The sequence below is a fragment of the Ips typographus genome, linkage group LG1, assembly GCF_016097725.1.
Source record: "Ips typographus isolate SLU linkage group LG1, UJ_Ityp_2.0, whole genome shotgun sequence".
NCBI lineage: Eukaryota > Metazoa > Arthropoda > Insecta > Coleoptera > Curculionidae > Ips > Ips typographus.
Genome location: NC_138422.1, coordinates 11,471,871 through 11,490,579, shown reverse-complemented (window position 1 = coordinate 11,490,579; position 18,709 = coordinate 11,471,871). Strand labels below are relative to the sequence as shown.

General features: G+C 35.8%; 4 protein-coding genes across 7 annotated transcripts; 2 read left to right on the top strand and 2 right to left on the bottom strand.

Moving 5' to 3' along the window:
* The first annotated feature begins 7 nt into the window (after positions 1-7).
* LOC145734422 (developmentally-regulated GTP-binding protein 2) lies at positions 8-1,576 on the top strand. The gene is made up of 5 exons (XM_081987772.1): positions 8-229; positions 293-765; positions 816-1,081; positions 1,139-1,303; positions 1,399-1,576. Exons 1-5 carry the CDS (start codon positions 166-168, stop codon positions 1,520-1,522), a joined length of 1,092 nt encoding a protein of 363 aa, XP_081843898.1. The 5' UTR covers positions 8-165; the 3' UTR covers positions 1,523-1,576.
* A 40-nt stretch (positions 1,577-1,616) lies between these two features.
* Positions 1,617-10,721, bottom strand: LOC145734411 (lysosomal-associated transmembrane protein 4B). 2 transcript variants are annotated; one of them, XM_081987734.1, is made up of 7 exons: positions 10,563-10,721; positions 7,586-7,694; positions 7,330-7,525; positions 6,951-7,089; positions 6,592-6,751; positions 5,598-5,971; positions 1,617-2,319 (listed from the first exon to the last, which is right to left on the bottom strand). In XM_081987734.1, exons 2-7 carry the CDS (start codon positions 7,691-7,693, stop codon positions 2,076-2,078), a joined length of 1,221 nt encoding a protein of 406 aa, XP_081843860.1. In that variant the 5' UTR covers position 7,694; positions 10,563-10,721; the 3' UTR covers positions 1,617-2,075. The 2 variants fall into 2 exon arrangements, with proteins under 2 accessions (XP_081843860.1, XP_081843870.1); XM_081987744.1 differs by lacking the exon at positions 10,563-10,721 and adding an exon at positions 10,302-10,320.
* A 318-nt stretch (positions 10,722-11,039) lies between these two features.
* On the top strand, positions 11,040-17,517 carry Hrs (Hepatocyte growth factor regulated tyrosine kinase substrate). 2 transcript variants are annotated; one of them, XM_081987578.1, is made up of 14 exons: positions 11,040-11,271; positions 11,338-11,422; positions 12,344-12,447; positions 12,512-12,672; positions 12,954-13,114; positions 13,167-13,365; positions 14,180-14,324; positions 14,379-14,505; positions 14,559-14,726; positions 14,789-14,930; positions 14,997-15,209; positions 15,265-15,484; positions 15,545-15,670; positions 17,278-17,517. In XM_081987578.1, exons 1-14 carry the CDS (start codon positions 11,238-11,240, stop codon positions 17,406-17,408), a joined length of 2,016 nt encoding a protein of 671 aa, XP_081843704.1. In that variant the 5' UTR covers positions 11,040-11,237; the 3' UTR covers positions 17,409-17,517. The 2 variants fall into 2 exon arrangements, with proteins under 2 accessions (XP_081843704.1, XP_081843714.1); XM_081987588.1 differs by lacking the exons at positions 11,040-11,271; positions 11,338-11,422; positions 12,344-12,447; positions 12,512-12,672 and adding an exon at positions 12,768-12,879.
* LOC145734495 (uncharacterized) lies at positions 16,375-18,156 on the bottom strand. Of its 2 annotated transcripts, XM_081987921.1 has the most exons (4): positions 17,992-18,156; positions 17,730-17,935; positions 17,533-17,681; positions 16,375-16,385 (listed from the first exon to the last, which is right to left on the bottom strand). In XM_081987921.1, the coding sequence occupies exons 1-3, from the start codon at positions 18,071-18,073 to the stop codon at positions 17,535-17,537; spliced, it is 435 nt and encodes a 144-aa protein (XP_081844047.1). In that variant the 5' UTR covers positions 18,074-18,156; the 3' UTR covers positions 16,375-16,385; positions 17,533-17,534. The 2 variants fall into 2 exon arrangements, with proteins under 2 accessions (XP_081844047.1, XP_081844038.1); XM_081987912.1 differs by lacking the exon at positions 16,375-16,385 and having other exon boundaries at positions 17,420-17,681.
* Positions 18,157-18,709: the final 553 nt, after the last annotated feature.

Sequence of the window (18,709 nt, the reverse complement as noted above, 5' to 3'; positions counted from 1 at the left end):
GTCTCACGTCTCATGTCAACGTTTGTCTCCGTTGTCCCGGTGTCGTGCACCGTGTTTTTCATTCATTATTTTCATTCTCCTAATTCTAGTTATTTTCGTTTTTCCTCTCTTGTAGCATTAAGTTAATATAAAACTGCGGCTCACGCGGAAGAACACTTACCAAAAATGGGTATTTTGGAGAAAATTTCGGAGATTGAACGGGAAATATCCCGCACCCAAAAAAACAAAGGTAACCTACCACCTCAGTCCTGGCCATGACTTCTAGCGATCACATTTTGTTATATTTTTCCAGCTACCGAATACCATTTGGGCCTTCTAAAAGCCAAATTAGCAAAGTACAGATCCCAGCTGCTTGAACCATCAAAGAAATCTGAAAAGGGTGAAGGTTTTGATGTACTAAAAAGTGGAGATGCTAGAGTAGCCCTGATTGGGTTCCCCTCAGTGGGAAAGTCCACCCTGTTATCCACTCTCACCAAAACTGAAAGTGAAGCAGCCTCTTATGAATTTACCACCTTAACTTGCATACCTGGAGTCATTGATTATAATGGGGCTAATATCCAGTTGCTTGATTTGCCTGGAATCATTGAAGGTGCTGCTCAGGGCAAAGGAAGGGGGCGACAAGTTATAGCAGTTGCTCGCACTGCTGACCTTGTTCTTATGATGTTAGATGCCACAAAAAAAGATGTACACAGGGACTTATTAGAAAAGGAATTGGAGAGTGTTGGTATTAGGTTGAACAAAAGAAAACCTAACATTTATTTTAAAGTTAGTTGCTTAGGTACCTTACAAGCAGGAAGTTAAGTTTTTTTTTTTAGGTTAAAAAAGGTGGAGGACTTTCGTTTAACTCCACATGTCCACTGACTAAAGTGGATGAGAAATTAGTGCAAATGATTTTGCATGAGTATAAGATATTTAATGCTGAAGTGTTGTTCCGTGATGATTGTAATGCTGATGAGCTGATTGATGTTATATGTGCTAACAGAGTCTACCTCCCTTGTCTTTATGTGTATAATAAAATTGATCAAATTTCAATTGAGGAAGTTAATAGGATTGCAAGACAGCCAAATAGTGTTGTTGTCAGGTATTAACTGTTCCCATTCACTCATAACCATAATACATGAATTAATTCATATTTCAGTTGTAACATGAAGTTAAATTTAGACTATTTATTAGAAATACTGTGGGAGTATTTGAGTTTGATTCGAGTTTACACTAAAAAACCTGGTCAACCACCAGACTTTACTGACAGTTTGATTTTGAGGAGAGGAGTGTCAGTTGAGCATGTTTGTCATGCTATTCATAGGTAAGTGCTGTAATAAAATTATAATTGAAGTTGATTTATCTTTCAATTATTATTTACGTTAATGTAACATTTGTCATTTATGAATTTATTTTCAGGACTTTAGCAGCTCAATTTAAATATGCTCTGGTATGGGGTACCAGCACCAAGTACTCGCCTCAACGGGTTGGATTGTCCCACATAATGGCGGATGAAGACGTCATTCAAGTTGTTAAAAAGTAGAATATTTTCTTAAGCAATGTTTACCTTTTTTTATATTAAAGGAAGTTATTATTACTTTTTTGTCTATTTCAAGAAGCCAAGAAAAAAAAACGCGCCAGTGGACAATCAGTTTATTATTAAAAATTATAGCCATTATAATATAGTACAACTTACTAAAACAACATAAAATATGCCAAATAGACGGAATTAAAACAACAACTACGTTATTATTATAGTACTTTTATCAGAGAATGTATCTATCTACCTTACCTTAAAACTCGTTGCATTTAGCCTAAATTACACTAAAAACATTTAGAAGAACGTCATTATACTAGGCTCTAGTGTACGCTAATACGTTTTGATTTTAGAATTTTCCATCATAATCACATCAAAAGTAACGTCTGGCAATGTTGGACTGTGTTACTGTAATATTGAATTAACTTCAGAGTTTAAGGATTAAAATATATGCATCCCAGAGTGACTCAAATCCTCCAAAAAGTAGCCATAGATATAGCAAATAAAGCCTCTAGGAAGGCGTTTAATTAGCCAGCCAGATCTAAATTAATCAGCATTTTTAAACGTCATCTTTGGCTTTTTCAACCTTGTCCTGGTCCGATTTTAGCATATCAACGTAGCAGTAGTCGTTGTCGGTGTTCAAATATTTCCAAACGGGGGTGGCGGCATCAGGAGCGGCTTCCGCGTCTAATTTCTTGGGTTCATTTTTTGGTGATTGCAGTTTTGTGGAACTAGAGGCCAAAGCAGGATCTTCCGGTTCATACTCTGGCGGATCGTTATTTGTGTCCAAGTTAGTTTCAGCACTAGAATAACCAAATAGTTTTATTTTTTTGTTAAGGTTATACAAAGTTGTGTTCATCAGTCTGTGGAACATAAATTTGTCTTTTGATGTCTTGCTAATATTGTCAGTAATCCTAATCCCTTTAAAACTGATTTGGCTATAAGAAGCCAAATGCCACAAAAAATTAGGCTTGTACAACTTTATTTTGAAAATTGTTGCACCATAGGCCGGTTTACATTTACAGTGTACAAAGAGTGTTCTACTTTTTTATGAACACAACTGTACATTTGTAATATTACAGTTTTTATTTTTGTTGCGTTGACGTTTGTCTTAAATTATTAAAATGGGCAAAAATTTAAAAGTTAGAGAAAGGTGTGCCTTTGGGGATTATTGTGCTTCTGACAGCAGAACACCCCTCACCCCTCTCGATCTGGGCCCTAATTCTTAAAATCAGGGAGCAGGGCAGAAGAAGCAGACAATAGCAGGTTTCTGTTACATTCTGCACTGAGAACTTGAGAACTACAGGGTTGGCTCACTCCAGGAGGTTCATTAGGGGGCCCTCTAAGCAATCTCCTGCATCTCAGCAGACCACACCTGAGGGCAGTGACGGCGCTGTATTTGAACGGGCGGATGTACGCCCAGGGTGCGTATTCTTGACACGAGGGAAGGGAATTATCGGGGGCAATACCATAAGAGCTCAGATTTAGCCGGATAATTTTTGTGCTTGTCTTAGAACACTCTTTTTGGTGTAACTGCACAAGACCTGTTGTAACTAAATCACGAGAGGGTAGCTCGAGTGATTTTGCCGGACAGGTCGAGTTTTGTACCATAAAGAAAGTATGAGAAGACAAGCGGAAAAATTATCCTGTTCAAAATCTGAGCTCGAATGGTATTTGATAAGACAATTCCATGAATATAATCAATAATATAATAAGACTGCGATTTCCTTGTATTGACAGAAATAAATGTTTTTGGTTCTTTTGATTTTCTGCAGTAGAACTCTATCCGAAGCGAGCCATAACCAAAACAAAACGAACAAACATCAAAATTGACAGTGCCAGCAAAAATCTCAAGGTGAGACATTGCAACAATAGAAGTGTAGTGAAAATCCGTGGAAACGATGAAATCAACAGCAAAATTTATCCGATTTTTTTATCCGCTAGCAAACTCTCTTCCTTCCTTATTAGCCGATAGCAAACCGTGTTTTGATGACGTATATATTGCATTTTTTGTACATGAGTGGAATTGTCGGGGGCAATACCACAAGAGCTCAGATTTAGCCGGATAATTTTTGTGCTTGTCTTAGAACACTTTCTTTTTGGTGTAACAGCACGAGACCTGTTGTAACTAAATCACGAGAGCGCAGCTCGAGTGATTTTGCCAAACAGGTCGAGTTTTGTACCATAAAGAAAGTATGAGAAGACAAGCGGAAAAATTATCCTGTTCAAAATCTGAGCTCGAATGGTATTTGATAAGACAATTCCATGAATATAATCAATAATATAATAAGACTGCGATTTCCTTGTATTGACAGAAATAAATGTTTTTGGTTCTTTTGATTTTCTGCAGTAGAACTCTATCCGAAGCGAGCCATAACCAAAACAAAACGAACAAACATCAAAATTGACAGTGCCAGCAAAAATCTCAAGGTGAGACATTGCAACAATAGAAGTGTAGTGAAAATCCGTGGAAACGATGAAATCAACAGCAAAATTTATCCGATTTTTTTATCCGCTAGCAAACTCTCTTCCTTCCTTATTAGCCGATAGCAAACCGTGTTTTGATGACGTATATATGGCATTTTTTGTACATGAGTGGAATTGTCGGGGGCAATACCACAAGAGCTCAGATTTAGCCGGATAATTTTTGTGCTTGTCTTAGAACACTTTCTTTTTGGTGTAACAGCACGAGACCTGTTGTAACTAAATCACGAGAGCGCAGCTCGAGTGATTTTGCCAAACAGGTCGAGTTTTGTACCATAAAGAAAGTATGAGAAGACAAGCGGAAAAATTATCCTGTTCAAAATCTGAGCTCGAATGGTATTTGATAAGACAATTCCATGAATATAATCAATAATATAATAAGACTGCGATTTCCTTGTATTGACAGAAATAAATGTTTTTGGTTCTTTTGATTTTCTGCAGTAGAACTCTATCCGAAGCGAGCCATAACCAAAACAAAACGAACAAACATCAAAATTGACAGTGCCAGCAAAAATCTCAAGGTGAGACATTGCAACAATAGAAGTGTAGTGAAAATCCGTGGAAACGATGAAATCAACAGCAAAATTTATCCGATTTTTTTATCCGCTAGCAAACTCTCTTCCTTCCTTATTAGCCGATAGCAAACCGTGTTTTGATGACGTATATATGGCATTTTTTGTACATGAGTGGAATTGTCAAGAGAAAAACTTGTAGAATGTGACAGGAACCCACCATTGTCAGCTTCTTCTGTCACATTGTATCAACACTTGTCTTGAGAGTTCCGTTCTCTGCTTTCAAGAATTAGGCCCCTGGAGACCTGGACAACCTCTCATCCAGAGCAGTTATTCGGTTCCTCAGGGAGTCGGCTATTCTAGATGAGCTCTAACTTATGTGTGAGGCATAATAGACCTGCGGTCGCGGTGGAGGGCAGAATATGCCCACTCACGGTACACAACTAACTAACTAACTAACTACATTCTGCACTCTTCTGAATTTTGTACGATCAGCGCACTGTCATTCTTACGAAAACGCCGCTCTTGATTTTAGTTTCATAGCTTGTTATTATTACCTTCAAAAAATGCATCCTTTAGCAAAAAAATCAGTAAACATCATATTTTTTGATTTTAAGAGATACAAATAAATCAGTAACGTTTAGCTATATTATACAGTTTTCTGGTGTTAAGGAACACTTATACTTTTCTGCCATCACATGAGAGTGGTCATAACTGTCAAAACTTACTCACCAGTGACCTGAAAGTATGAAATGCCTATAATGTGTTTGTTATGTTTACAGCTTCATAAAGCCAACTTTGTCAGTTCTGACGTTAAGGAACATTTTAATACTTACGTCACTTAACGTCAATAATCAACTACAACGCAACCACAACAATTATTTTTCTCTCAGTATAACAGAGAGAAGCCTTTAGACGTATTGTTTCGTCAGTGTTTATTATCCGGACGAATAACGAGTACTCGAGAAACGAATAGTTAACTCTTTTACTTCCTTTCTATAAAGATTTTGAAGTCTACCTACCCGATTAATTATTTTAAACTGTAACCTACAAAACTGCATTTAAGAATTACTACGCAGACTTACCCGGCAGTAAGCGGTTCTTCAGCGCTGGTCCCTTCCTCCGGTTGCACTTGAATCTGATCGGAATTACCAGGGGCGTAGGTGAACAAAAACCTGCGTACCGGCAACTCCTGAACAATGGTAGTGGTAGTGGTTGAGGCGGTAGCGGCCGGATATGGTGGCGGTTGATCGTCCATCACGTCTTGGTACGAAGGTGGAGCCGTTTGCTTCATTGGACCGATCAAAGCGGCCTCGTTGTCTCTGAATATGGCGGCGTAGTCAGGCTCGCTCCGGTCCATCGCGTCATTAGGTAAAATGTAATGGATGGTGTTGTTGGTGGCTTGTTTTTTCAGTGTTAGATATTTGTAGCAACGCCACACTACTCCAATCCAGTAAGCCTGCAAAAAGTTTTCCAAAATCTCTAACGTGATATTACTGGAACTTTACAATGTCATGTAGTATACAGAAAATCAAACTAAATTAGAATGACGTTGTTGTGATGGAACTAACAAGCACTATTGCCAGGTTTGTTTTTTTGTTTGTTGCTCTTAACAATTGCCAATAATAGTATAGTTTTATTAACAATGATAATTAACACCAATACAGTGTGTGTTATTTCTTAAACAGTAAAAACAATTAAGTTTTCACAAAAACAAAAAAGCCAGTTAAAAAAGCAGGCCAATACAATTAGATAGTGGCGCTCACTGCTATTGCATGAGTTAAGTCCCATTTTAGCAGTTAATCAGATAAGTTTTCTTTTGGTCATCTAACTTTACTGGGGTAAGAGAAAACCATTAAAAATCAATGAGTTAGACCAAGATGGAAAAAACTTTATAAATGGCATGTGTCGATCGGCCAAAACTTAACATCATGCCGCAGTTCTGAAGAATTTTGAGTTTCTTGCTGTCCCGATATTTTTAGCACATATTTTCTCAAGTTGTAGGTTTCAATCCGCACCTACTGCTTATGTGCATTTTTCTTGAATATGAACAAACTAATTATAGCTTAAAAAGTTTACCTTCCAGATCATAGAAGTCAAAAACGACAGCAAAACAAGCAGAGATAAATTCTGGGGACTCAATGATAGCAGTTCCTGGCGAAATGGCATTTCGTGCCAGTGTTCAGCGACAAGTCGATGAACCGACCGAAGATAACAAAAGTAACCGGTGGCGGTCAAACTGTAATTCAGTAGAGCATAAGTACAACAAATTCATTTCGGCGGTTGTCAATAATGAGAAAAAAGGACATTAAAGAGTTAAATTATAAATTATGAGAACAAAAAGTTCGCTACAAGGAAGAAACCTTCTTTACCAATAATTACAACCACCTGTTTCACACTTTTCACAACAAATTTTTCTACTAAACGAAATGACTTACGTGGTAATAGCAAAATCAAAGAGCTGCAAGAAGAAAAACGGTAAAATGTGTTTCGGTTTGCCTCTAATCGCTCCGTACACCATTAGCAAGGTAATGGACAGAGTGCAAATGGTTATGATTGCTCCCATATCCACATCAGCTAAAATATGAAAAATAACTTTATTGTGTAAATATTAGTACATTCGAAAACTGTGTTGTTTCAATATGTAGGAATTGTATAAAAAAGTAAAGATTTATTCAAATTTCATTCAATCAAATTTAAATCAACACAAAACACTTAACAAGAAAAAATTACAAACAAGGAATCAAAATATCATATCAATGTTTGCAGTTTTTGTACACTTTCCGGTCATAGGGTGTAAAACAAACATATACTTACATGGTAATGCAGGTTTTCCATCTTGCGTGGTAGGCAAATAATAAGGATCGTCCTCGTCCTTGACTTTACTCAAAGGCGTGGGCAAAAAGTCACTCCTGGCCTCCAATTCTCTTTTCTGGTTCATGGCTATTTCGTTAAGATAGCTTTGGTTGCGCATCACTAAGGATACGACGATCAAAGCCAGAACGTGCAAGAGCTATTAAAAAAAAATAAATAAAAACCTTTGCCCGCCATGGTGTTTGAGTGGTAAACTCACCAAATGGTATACTCCAAATGCGATGGTAGCCGTTCGCACGTGGAGGCAAAAACATGCCCGCCATTCGTGTTTCCCCGTTGTGCCTAATTTAAGGCGCATGTTGAACATTCTGAAATTATAAGTTTAGTTAAAATTGGAACTGTAAAATATCTTTGAATTAATGAATAATTTAAACACAGTTTGTCTAGGTACATTGAAGTGTCACTCAGGTTAAAATAATGTCAACTTGTCATAGTACATGCAGCAGAGGTTAAAAAAAATTTAAATGCTCATTGATCTTGTACGTTAATTAAATCTATATTTTGCCTGACAGCTTGTTTTGTTAATACTTAAACAACTGTCAGACACATTAGAAAAAGTTTATTGAACAGTGTGACAGTATAAATGCAGTAGTTGACCACAAAAACTCTACACTAATTTATCAAATTGGCTGTTTTGTTAGGTTTTAAAAATGTCAAAACAACTGATTGTCATGCTTATAACAAACAAGCACATACAAGACGACGCCAAAAATCACTTCGTAATGGATAACTTTAAATACATATACGTTTTTTATCAAAGCGATCTTTTAGCTAAAGAACTGAGAAAAGAATATGCCCTAGATTCGAGGAAAAAATTTGTTAAAAGGATAGTTAATAGGATTTACTTCAAATTCTCAGGAAAGATGCTGTTTACAGGAAACTACTTAGGTACATCAAACAAAATACAAAAGTTACTAAAGCGCAAAGAGAAGATTCCAACAACATATAGGGAGAAGTTCATTCTTATCAGAATTGAGAGCTGGACACACAAAATTTATTAAAACTTTTTTTTTTTACCACTAAAGAAGCAAAAATGTGATGAGATTTGCTAAATTACAACATAAAGGTTATCTATGCTCCATTAGACCAGGCACAACCTAACAATTTTGAAAAGTAATTATATAAGACAATCACATTGTGTCACAAGCTTCTAGAAATCAATTTGCGGAATTACGCTTCATAGGTAATTTAAGTTCATTACGCATTGGTAGATTTTGGATTTGATGCAATTTTTATTTTTGATGTAAAGTTTTTGTTAAAGTAAACAAAACAAAACCAAGTTCTGGTACTTCTAATTGACACAAACTTGCCCAACAGTGTTTTAATCTGAATCAAAAATTTCTTAAAGTATTCAAAATTCCCACCATCAACAAAAAATTTAATATCCCTCTAAGAAAAACCATAAAAATTTTAGTCTATTAATTATTATTTAACACATACAAGTCACTGGTATTGCCCTCATATCAAAAAACGATTTGAAACAGTTACTGATAGTGGCTTCCTGTGTTACATGCTAATTTCTCGTTTTTCCCACATTTTGATGGTTAGAAATCAGTGAAATACTTGCTGCATATTAAGGACTGCAATTGTCATTAAATATATTTTTTGCAATAATAAAAACACAATATTATAGTGACAAATATGTCCTACTTTCGGTCCTACTTTATGTATTAACATTAAAACAATCAATTGAATGATTTCTAATTTGTTGGTGAAAACAATAGCATACCAAGTATTGGCAATATTTTTAGATGCAAAGAAACCTATTATTCATAAGCAAATAAATTATGGACACTCACTATTCAGCAATTTCTTTAGTAAGCATCCTTTCAGTTGCATTTTCATTGTTTTATGATTTACCTACAGTTATTTCTTACTAATACTTTAACCCTGAAAATTATAATGGAACAGTAATTTGTTGCTTCTGTTCAATTAGTTTGAGTAGTCTTGTAACTTTCCAACCACTTGATTTCTAAGCCTGATCTCTGAACCTATTTTTAGTTTTTATTGCTCTATTAACCAATTGTGCACTATCTAAATAGATTTTTAATAGCTGGTATATTAGTAAAGAGGTAAAATGATATAACCCAACCTATGTCTACATTATCTGGTTAAGGAAAAGCTCCCATTACTAAGATATAAAGAAAACATGAGCTACTATTTTTCATAAAGCCCACTTTTTGGGCTTAAACACAAATTCATAAGCTATTACAGTGTTTAGTCAAAAATTAAACTATTTTCTCAATCAATTTTTGCATGTTTTATTATACCTTCTTATGTTATTCCTAAAAATTCATGCTTCTTTTTTCTTCAAAAATGTATCTGTAAGATACATTTAGAAGATTCAACAAATTTTTATACTCATTCAACTCAGGGAAAAAGTAGTAATTATCAATCAAATGTGAGAATAACAATATTGTCATTTCAGTCAGTTTTATGTATACTAATTCCATGATTGCTCTTTGAAAAATGCAATAGGTGGTTTCATATTAATTTGTAGTACCAAATAAAGTGTAATATCTCTTTTAGGTAGACACCCATAATTTCTATCTTAATTCATACAATGGCTTAATCCATAAATCTCTGATAGAATCTGATTTGTTGTTTGTTTTTAGAAAGACACAGTCCATTTATTCTAATTTAATAAACAGATACAATTGTAGGTAGTTAACTGTAAACAAAACCATATAATAACCAATATTGAAAACTAGTTCATACACCTTATCACACCAACAAAATCTGCCAATTGTTATTACTTCCAGAAATCATATATGATAAACATTTTTATTTCCTTAACCTTGAACAATCAGAGAAGGGTAAATAGTCAAATTTGAAATTATACCTACAAAAGATAATTGGACCACCTAACAAATGGATATTTACCAATTGAATATTTAAACAAACCTTACACTGACCTGATACTGGCTTAATCTTTTACAGGCTACAATAATGAGTAGGTACTTTAATTTTTATAATCAAAATGAGTGTAATGCAGCTGGTCTACTTAAAAAACGCTGAAAGTGTGGAAAATAATTCATTAATACTCATGTAATTTTGTACCTACTGACTCCCCTCCATTAATCCACAACCAAACCCATATCAAATAACAGCTATCTGATATAATAAGTACTTTTGGTGGTGCTATCTTATTATATTCAAATTAAAAAAATACTTACAAAAAGCAATACGTATGCAAAGAATTTTTGGTTTTAACGATGGAAAACACCGAAACTTATTCGATTCACTGAAAGAAAATCCTACAACTTCAAGCACCACACTCCACAGAAATGTCACACTGACTAGTAACTAGAAAAATTACAAAACAAAACAATAATTGACGTTTGCTGTCAGTTGTCACGATTTTTTGACCAATCAGCATGGTTGCCAAATGCGCTCCCAAACAAGCTGTTTTAAGTTCTTAAATTTTTACATGCTATAACTACTAGGAATAAGACAAAAATTCCAATGGCTATGCCTGATCTATTCAAATCTAAGAACAGTTCCATATACCTAGGTTACTCATTACTGTCAGCTAGAAACAATTTGCAATTTTTGAGGTGTTTACGTGGTTTTCAGTTCAATATCAAACTTTGGCAACTACGCTTAATAGAAATGAAAACAACCGTCATCTGCCATTTGTGACATTCATCACTTGTCGCTCACACAATACAATACACACATGTTGTCAAAATCATCTGTTAAGAACTGCTGAAAAGTGAAACATTCACACAAATCATCAGGAAAAATTCAACATTTTTCCACTTTTCCTCTTGTTTTATTCAGCAAAACATTTATTAACACATACAAGCAAGCCAATCAATTGTGAAAAAACATTTTTATATCACCTAAACATGTTTCGGGGTAGTGGTTTTGATAAGCTACTTGGTGAGTTGAACAACTTATTAATTGTTTCATGTTAAATCAATATAAACGATTATCTACATATTCTAGACAAAGCGACCAGTCATTTGTTGATGGAACCGGACTGGCCTACGATAATACAGATATGTGATATGATCAGACAGAATGATGTGCAGTAAGTGTTCTCAAAATTAGGAATACTAATTAAGCTCCACACCTAAAAAGTAATGTGTCACCTCAGATTACTGAAAATACTGAAGATAGGTTTCCAAAAGTTGCTTTTAAGTACTGTACAAATTGTGTTTCTTTAACATATCCCAGAGAAAATTTACAAATATGTATAATTACTGAATCAGAAGATGTTGTCAACTGTGAACCTCAGACAACTATCCAATAAAACTGCTGAAAGTCCTCTATGTTGTAGGTACAGGCTGCAAAATCGATTTGAATTTATTAAGGCATTTTCAAAGTTGTATAAATTACCAAAAGACTTTTTTATGTAAATATTAAATAAACTACAAATTCCAATCTTTCAGACTAAATTCCTGATTTAGATGTATTGAAAGACAGTTTTATGTGGGATGACCCCTTTTGGACATAATGGGACAGTGTATTCCAAAAAGTGAACATTTTCAAGAACTCGCAGACATTTCTTCTTACAATTGTTAATACTTCTTAGAAAATAAAGCACATTTTGCTGTCCAATTGATTTACCCCTTTATTTGTAAAGTCATCTTGTAAAGTAAAAATGTGATTAATTAAGCCATTTTATTTTTTGCTTTTCCGAAAATTACCACTTTTTTTTTTTTTTTCTTTCTCCATGTGTCTGTCGGCTGTCAGCTCCAGATAGCACGTAAGCCTAATGGCTTATTGTACTGTCCCCATGTTTGTGGTACTTTAGTTACACCAGTCCATTATCCCTGTTTCCCGTACCAGGTGAGGAAGGTCCTTGCTTGGTGCTCTTTGTATCTCTTTAAGTACTAACTTAGTTTTACCGAAGATTGTTTGTCGCCATTGACCAAGTGCTTCACATTCACATATGATGTGTTCACATAAGAAATTACCACTAATTTTACTTATGATGTCACTTTATTAGGCCAAAAGCAGCCATAGCATCAGTAAAAAAGAAGTTATATGCACCAAATCCTCACACAGCCTTGTACGCTTTGTTATGCTTAGAGAGTATGGTCAAAAACTGTGGTAAGCTAGAAACATACCTCATTGGAGGTTATTTCAAACAGAGGAAAAAAAATCCTGTTTTTAGGTGGGCTGATCGCTGAAGAACTTACTTCAAAAGCCAACTGCGAGTTTCTTCATGAGTTAGCAAAAACTACCACCTATGAAAATGTGAAACAGAAACTGCTGGAACTCATCCAGGCCTGGAATTTTGCTTTCAGAAAAAATCCAAAACATGGAAACTTAAAGGTACATTTAAGCTTGTACATTGATGACTGGTTAAATTAATTCAAGGTGTAAATAACCTTTATTCACTTTGTGTTGATTAAACAAAAGATAAAATTGAAAGTACCGTTTTTAGTATTAGTCATTATTTCATTGTAGTCCCATGATAAAGGTGGTTTAACTGCGATTTTATAGATTTTAATGGAATTTTTTCCAGGTGCCAATAGTTGGGTAAGCTGTACAAACTGACCCAAAACACTGTGCGCTTTCTACTAATAATATTAACGGGATTAACCTAATTTCAGGATTTATTAGCCACAATGAAGGCAGAAGGTTACAAGTTTCCGCCGTTACTTGAAAACGACGCGATGTTTTCCGCGGACACGGCTCCCGACTGGCAGGATGGCGATTCCTGTCACCGTTGCAGGATCGAGTTTGGTTTTATTCAGCGAAAACATCATTGCAGGTATGTTTTCAGCAATTATCCGTTGCAATCTGGGTTTAATCGAGATTACCAGGAATTGCGGGCAAGTTTTCTGCGCGCAATGCAGCTCAAAAACGACCACTTTGCCAAAGTTTGGTATCGAAAAGGAAGTACGAGTTTGCGATACTTGTTACGATAAAGTCAATAAACAGACCACCGCGCCCAAAACTGCAAAGGTGGAAACTGAATTGCCAGCAGAGTACTTGAATAGTACTTTATCACAGCAAAGTCAGGTAAGTCTAGTGGTTTTTGTTTTCAGTTAATTTTAAATCAATATTTTTAGTGACGTCTGTTAGAGGGTTTTCAAATTTATTCATGAATCAAAATTGTTAGGAATAACATTTAAATGGAATTCTCTGTAGATTTTTATCAATTCAGAATCGCAATCTGTTTCTAATCATTGTTTTTAAATACAACTTTGTGTCTATCTTTTACCGTTTCCGATATTTTGCTAAATTTATTGTTTTTTTTTTATTGAGAACATCAACAAATTAATTAAAAAACAAGGAGAACAAAACACGAAGTTGTTGCCACTATAAATCCAGATGCTTTTAGATTCATTTTGAATTTGCCAGTGGCCTCTACAAATGTTCTAAACCGTCTAAGATTTTTTTTAATCTTCAGAAGCCATTAGAATTACCAGATTTTTTTAAATACTGCTAAAAATCTCTTGAGAGCTACCAGAAGTTTTTACAAGTGTAGTAAACTTACAGAGTATTTTTTTAACTTGCTAGAAGCCTTATTGAGAGTCATTTTGGTATTGCCTGCTGAACAGCTTGCCTAAATACTACTGATGCATATATTTTTCTGGAAATCTGTAAATACTGCTTAAAAAGTCCTCTATTTTTTTCTTAAGCTGCCAGAAACTTCTACAAGTCTGGCAATGCCATATTAATAATTTTGCAAAATGTAAATATCACTTAAGTCAACCAGAATATCGGCAAAACAGCAACAAGGTTCTGGACATTTTTTCTCTTGGTCAAGTTGAAAGGCAACTAACTACTAATATTAAAGTCTTTAAAAATGTTATATTTGCTTCATTTAAAGGAACCGCCACGCAAAAACGAAACTGATCTGAAAGAGGAAGAAGACTTTCAACTGGCATTGGCACTAAGCCAGTCTGAAGCGGAGGCTAAAGAAAAAGAGAAGCTCCGAGTAACTCAAGCTATTTTGAATAACTCCTATAAAAAAGGTTATTTTTGAATTTAAATTTGTGGCTTTGTTAAAGTTAACACACTTTTCGTAGAACCTGAACCGGTAACACGTCGGAGCCCTTCGCCACAAACTGAAGAGAGCGGAAATCCTGAATTGGATCGTTATTTGAACCGTTCCTATTGGGAATCCATTCAATCAAACGAGCCCAAAGATATGCGGTAAAGTTGTATCAATTTGTAATGTTTTTTTGTTGAAAATAACTGTTTTGCAGACCTACCAGTCCTTCAGCTCCATCACCAGCTTCGTCAATCCTAAGTAACGAGCCTAAATTTAAGTTGAAGGAGAACGGAGTCGCCGATACCGATTTGGAGGAATTTATTAAAACCCTAAAAAGCCAAGTGGAGATATTTATTAACCGGATGAAGAGCAACTCCAGCAGGTAACTTTTACAGAACAAACACTTGGACTTATTGGTTTTACATGTAAATTTTTAATTTCCAGGGGGCGCTCCATCACTAATGACACCAGTGTTCAGTCCTTGTTTATGAACATTACCAATCTGCATTCCAGATTATTAAAGCACATCCAGGATCACGACGATCGTCGTTTATACTACGAGGGTTTACAAGATAAACTAACTCAGGTATGCCTTTTTTTCTCCCTCTTTCTGTATAGAATAGTGTTTTAATAAATTGTAATTTTTTTGCAGGTTAAAGATGCACGAGCAGCGCTTGACGCATTGCGTGAAGAACACCGTGACAAATTGCGACGGGAGGCGGAAGAAGCAGAGCGCCAACGGCAACTGCAAATGGCGCACAAGCTGGAGATTATGCGCAAAAAGAAGCAGGAGTATTTGCAATATCAACGCCAGTTGGCGTTGCAACGAATCCAGGAACAGGAGCGCGAAATGCAGATGAGACAAGTATGCGTTTTTGGTTCGTTATTGCATGCATTCAAAACAAATATTAAAATTTTAGGAGCAACAAAAACAACAATACCTAATGGGTCCTCAACAGTTTGCTGGTTATATTGGATCTCCGGTACACGCTTCGCAATTCCAACCGCCGAATTCAGCTTCACAATTTCAGCCACCCAATTCTGCTCCTCAATTCCAGCCGCCCAATCCCGCTCTTCCTCCTGTAGGGCAATTTTACCAGGGCTATGGACCGATGCAGCCGCCCAACTCGGCGCCTCAAGGTACAGCATAATTCTTCACATATTTTATAAGGGTGTAACCCATTCAGTCATTTTGTGAAGGTGCACCACAAGGACCACCTCAACCACAACAATTCCAGCCGATTGCAGGGCCCATACCTCCATATATGCCAAGAGCGGGCATGCCCCCACCTGGTATCGCTGTTCCGCAACCACAAGGACCACAAGGTAATTATGATTTTTCATTGTACTACTCTGAAATAATATACAGGGTAATTCACGGTGATGGTACATTAGAAGTATCTAGAGAACAACTTAATATTTTTTACTGAAATTTGGAGTGTAGCCTTGTTGGGAAAGTTGGGTCCAAACTTTTCATTTTCAAATGGAACACCCTGTTTTTAATCTCATTTTTGAATTCCTCGCAAGAAGGCTAGTAATTAATGTTAATACTTCCCTAACCTATCTTGCACCTTGTTTTTTTAGATATTTTATAAAAATGGTGAATTTGTCAGCAAAACGGTGGTCTAAACTTTAATTAAATTCTCAAGTCCTGAAAGGGTTGCTGATGTGACCTTTTGTCCTCAGTTGGACAATACTACCGAGCCGAAACCTACCGAGTGGTCAAATGAGTGGTAAAACTGTAAAAAGTCCGTTTTTTTTTTAAATGGATTTAAAGAGCATTAAATTTAGAACAAATCCATGTATACATTTCCTATACCTAACTTCAACCGTTTCTGACTTATTAACAGTTTTTCCTTAAAGGGTGCATTCAATCGTACTCCATACTAATCTGAATACGGACACCTGCTTGGTCATAATTACTAGTTGACCATAACTACAACATGTGAGAGATATTTGTCAAATTCAATACTAGTTCAAACTTAGCACAAGCAGGTGTCCGTATTCAGATTAGTATGGAGTAAGACTTTCTTTTATTACAAACCATACTACATTGATGGTTGCATTTAAAAAAAACGAACTTCTGGCAGTTTTTCTATCTATTCGACTTGTAGGTATCCTGCCACCCTGTAGGTTTTTTCATTTTTAGTCTTTGAACTTTTCAACCATGTGGTATTGTCTAACTGAGAACAAAAGGTCTAATAAGCAAACCTTTCAAAACTTGACAATTTAATTAATGTTTAGACTACTGTTTTGCTGACAAATTCACTATTTTTATGAAATAGGAAGTATTAATATTAATTACTAGCCTTCTTGCAAGGAATTCAAAAATGAGATTAGAAACAGGGTGTTCCATTTGAAAATCAAAATTTGGTGTTCTTTCCGACTGATCGGCAACACCGCAAAGTTCGAAATATTTTAGATAGAGAGTTTGGACCCAACCTAGGCTACACTCCAAATTTCAACAAAAAATATTGAGTCGTTCTCTAGATACTTTTAATATACCATCAGCGTGAATCACCCTGTATATTTCATTACCCCCAGTGCAGAAAATACACTTTTGCATGCGTGACGTGAGAACAGAAAAAGTTTTTTCGTACATGTAGTCATCAACGTTACTTTTCATTATCAGACTCGTGAAAAACGTTTACAGTCCGTCCAGGACGTAATAATGTGTAGTGACGTAATAATTGTCGTTCCTCTTCTATTACATGTCAACTGAGCGAAATGGAAATTTGACGTCATTGACATGTTTATTTTATTTCGTGAAAGTTTCTGCTGGTTTGGGAGTGTAAGTAACTCCGCGTCCCTAATTTTGACAATGTGTCGTCTGATGAACCTATTTAAAAAACAAGTTTCAATATGACGTCACAGTTAATGTCGTCACTGCCACTTCTTCTGGGACAGAAGCTTTAAACTACATTTTTGCGTAGGTCCGAACCCAAATTACCCGATCCACGGCCCCGGGCCTATCCCGCAGCAACATAATCGGCCGCCTCAGCAGCAGCAGCCTCCTCAAAACGCAGAGCAAACCCAAACTGCAGAATTGATAAGCTTTGACTGAAGAGGAGAAAATGGATTTAATTTAAACTGTATTCAAACCAATATAGGTATAATGTTATAAGATGCTATTATAATTTTAAACGTTAGATAAAAATATAATTTGGCAACAATGATGGAACTTTTATTATTACAATTCCAACCCGTCAGGACTTACAGCCATATAACACAACACTCCACCTCCAGGAATTTGTTTGGCAGTCACGTATGCTCTTCCGTCCGGTGATTTATGATGCAACACCGGACAAATTGGGCCCATTTTCGGTAAAAATGGGACCTGACAACACTATTAAAAACCTCAACAAGCAAAATCCTAAAAACCAACCTCTTTGCAAATTAAATTTCCTAAACATTCAGGCAAAGGGCTCAAAGGCCCTACAGGAGGCGGATGTTCGAAGGGACCGTGAATGCACATATTTCTCACTTGGATTCTCAGGAATTGAGCATACTCGTTTTTAATTTTGGACGTTTCCAAATTGTCGTCCGGGAGTGAAGATAGTTTTCTGCACCATTCAACGCATCGTACTCTATCTAATGTAAATTTGATAAATTACTAAATAAGTGGGTAAATAACTTGTGGCAATTACCAAATGGCGAGTCCAGTTTAATGATATGTGAAGCAATGTCTATTAGGGCGTTTCGGAATTCTTCAGCGTCCTTCGAACCCATGAAGACCAGTTAAAGCAACTAAAATTTTGTAATGTGAAAACTGAAAACTGTACGAACAGTTTGATGTCAAATGTCATAATATTTCAGATTTACCTAGGAAAATGTATATTGTTTGGTTAATTAAATTGGACAACTTGTAGGAGTGTAAAGCCTCCCATACACGTGTGAACAATTTATACAAACGCCTTTTTGTTCATACGCTAGCACATAGGTATACCTACCAACCTATTGCGCAAACATAATTTCGAATTGTAGTATTGTTCGTTGAACAAACATGTCAGATTGCTGTGCCGCCATTATTCTGACCCTAGTAGCTGAGAAACGAATAGTTAAACAAAAACAAAAAGCGTGCCTTCCGCTGTTTATCATTTCTTGTCTGATTCGCCATATTGGAGAAATAAATAGCAACAAACTAAAACAAAATTACCAAAACTATACGTTTTCAACCACAAAATATAAAAGAAAATGCCTGACAGTGTCTAGGAGCAGGAGTTGACTTAAACATAGTTTGCACGACAAACAAGTACTCAAATAAGGAGCATTTGTACAAATTATTTCGGCCCTGACCGATTTAACTCAAACAGTTTGCGCAACCATTCAAACAGCCCCATAGACGGTCAAACTGTTTGCACAAAT

Excerpts from the sequence above, each read along its gene's own strand:
- LOC145734422 (XM_081987772.1), top strand. The coding sequence starts at position 166 with ATGGGTATTTTGGAGAAAATTTCGGAGATTGAACGGGAAATATCCCGC. Across the intron at positions 230-292 it reads CCGCACCCAAAAAAACAAAG|CTACCGAATACCATTTGGGC; the intron begins GTAACCTACCAC and ends ATATTTTTCCAG. Across the intron at positions 1,304-1,398 it reads GTTTGTCATGCTATTCATAG|GACTTTAGCAGCTCAATTTA; the intron begins GTAAGTGCTGTA and ends ATTTATTTTCAG.
- LOC145734495 (XM_081987921.1), bottom strand. The coding sequence starts at position 18,073 with ATGGGTTCGAAGGACGCTGAAGAATTCCGAAACGCCCTAATAGACATT. Across the intron at positions 17,936-17,991 it reads TAAACTGGACTCGCCATTTG|ATAGAGTACGATGCGTTGAA; the intron begins GTAATTGCCACA and ends AATTTACATTAG. Across the intron at positions 17,682-17,729 it reads GAAATTTAATTTGCAAAGAG|GTCCCATTTTTACCGAAAAT; the intron begins GTTGGTTTTTAG and ends TAGTGTTGTCAG.
- LOC145734411 (XM_081987734.1), bottom strand. The coding sequence starts at position 7,693 with ATGTTCAACATGCGCCTTAAATTAGGCACAACGGGGAAACACGAATGG. Across the intron at positions 7,090-7,329 it reads TGGAAAACCTGCATTACCAT|CTGATGTGGATATGGGAGCA; the intron begins GTAAGTATATGT and ends TTCATATTTTAG. Across the intron at positions 2,320-5,597 it reads GAAGAACCGCTTACTGCCGG|TGCTGAAACTAACTTGGACA; the intron begins GTAAGTCTGCGT and ends TGGTTATTCTAG.
- Hrs (XM_081987578.1), top strand. The coding sequence starts at position 11,238 with ATGTTTCGGGGTAGTGGTTTTGATAAGCTACTTG. Across the intron at positions 12,448-12,511 it reads GAGTATGGTCAAAAACTGTG|GTGGGCTGATCGCTGAAGAA; the intron begins GTAAGCTAGAAA and ends TCCTGTTTTTAG. Across the intron at positions 13,366-14,179 it reads CTTTATCACAGCAAAGTCAG|GAACCGCCACGCAAAAACGA; the intron begins GTAAGTCTAGTG and ends CTTCATTTAAAG.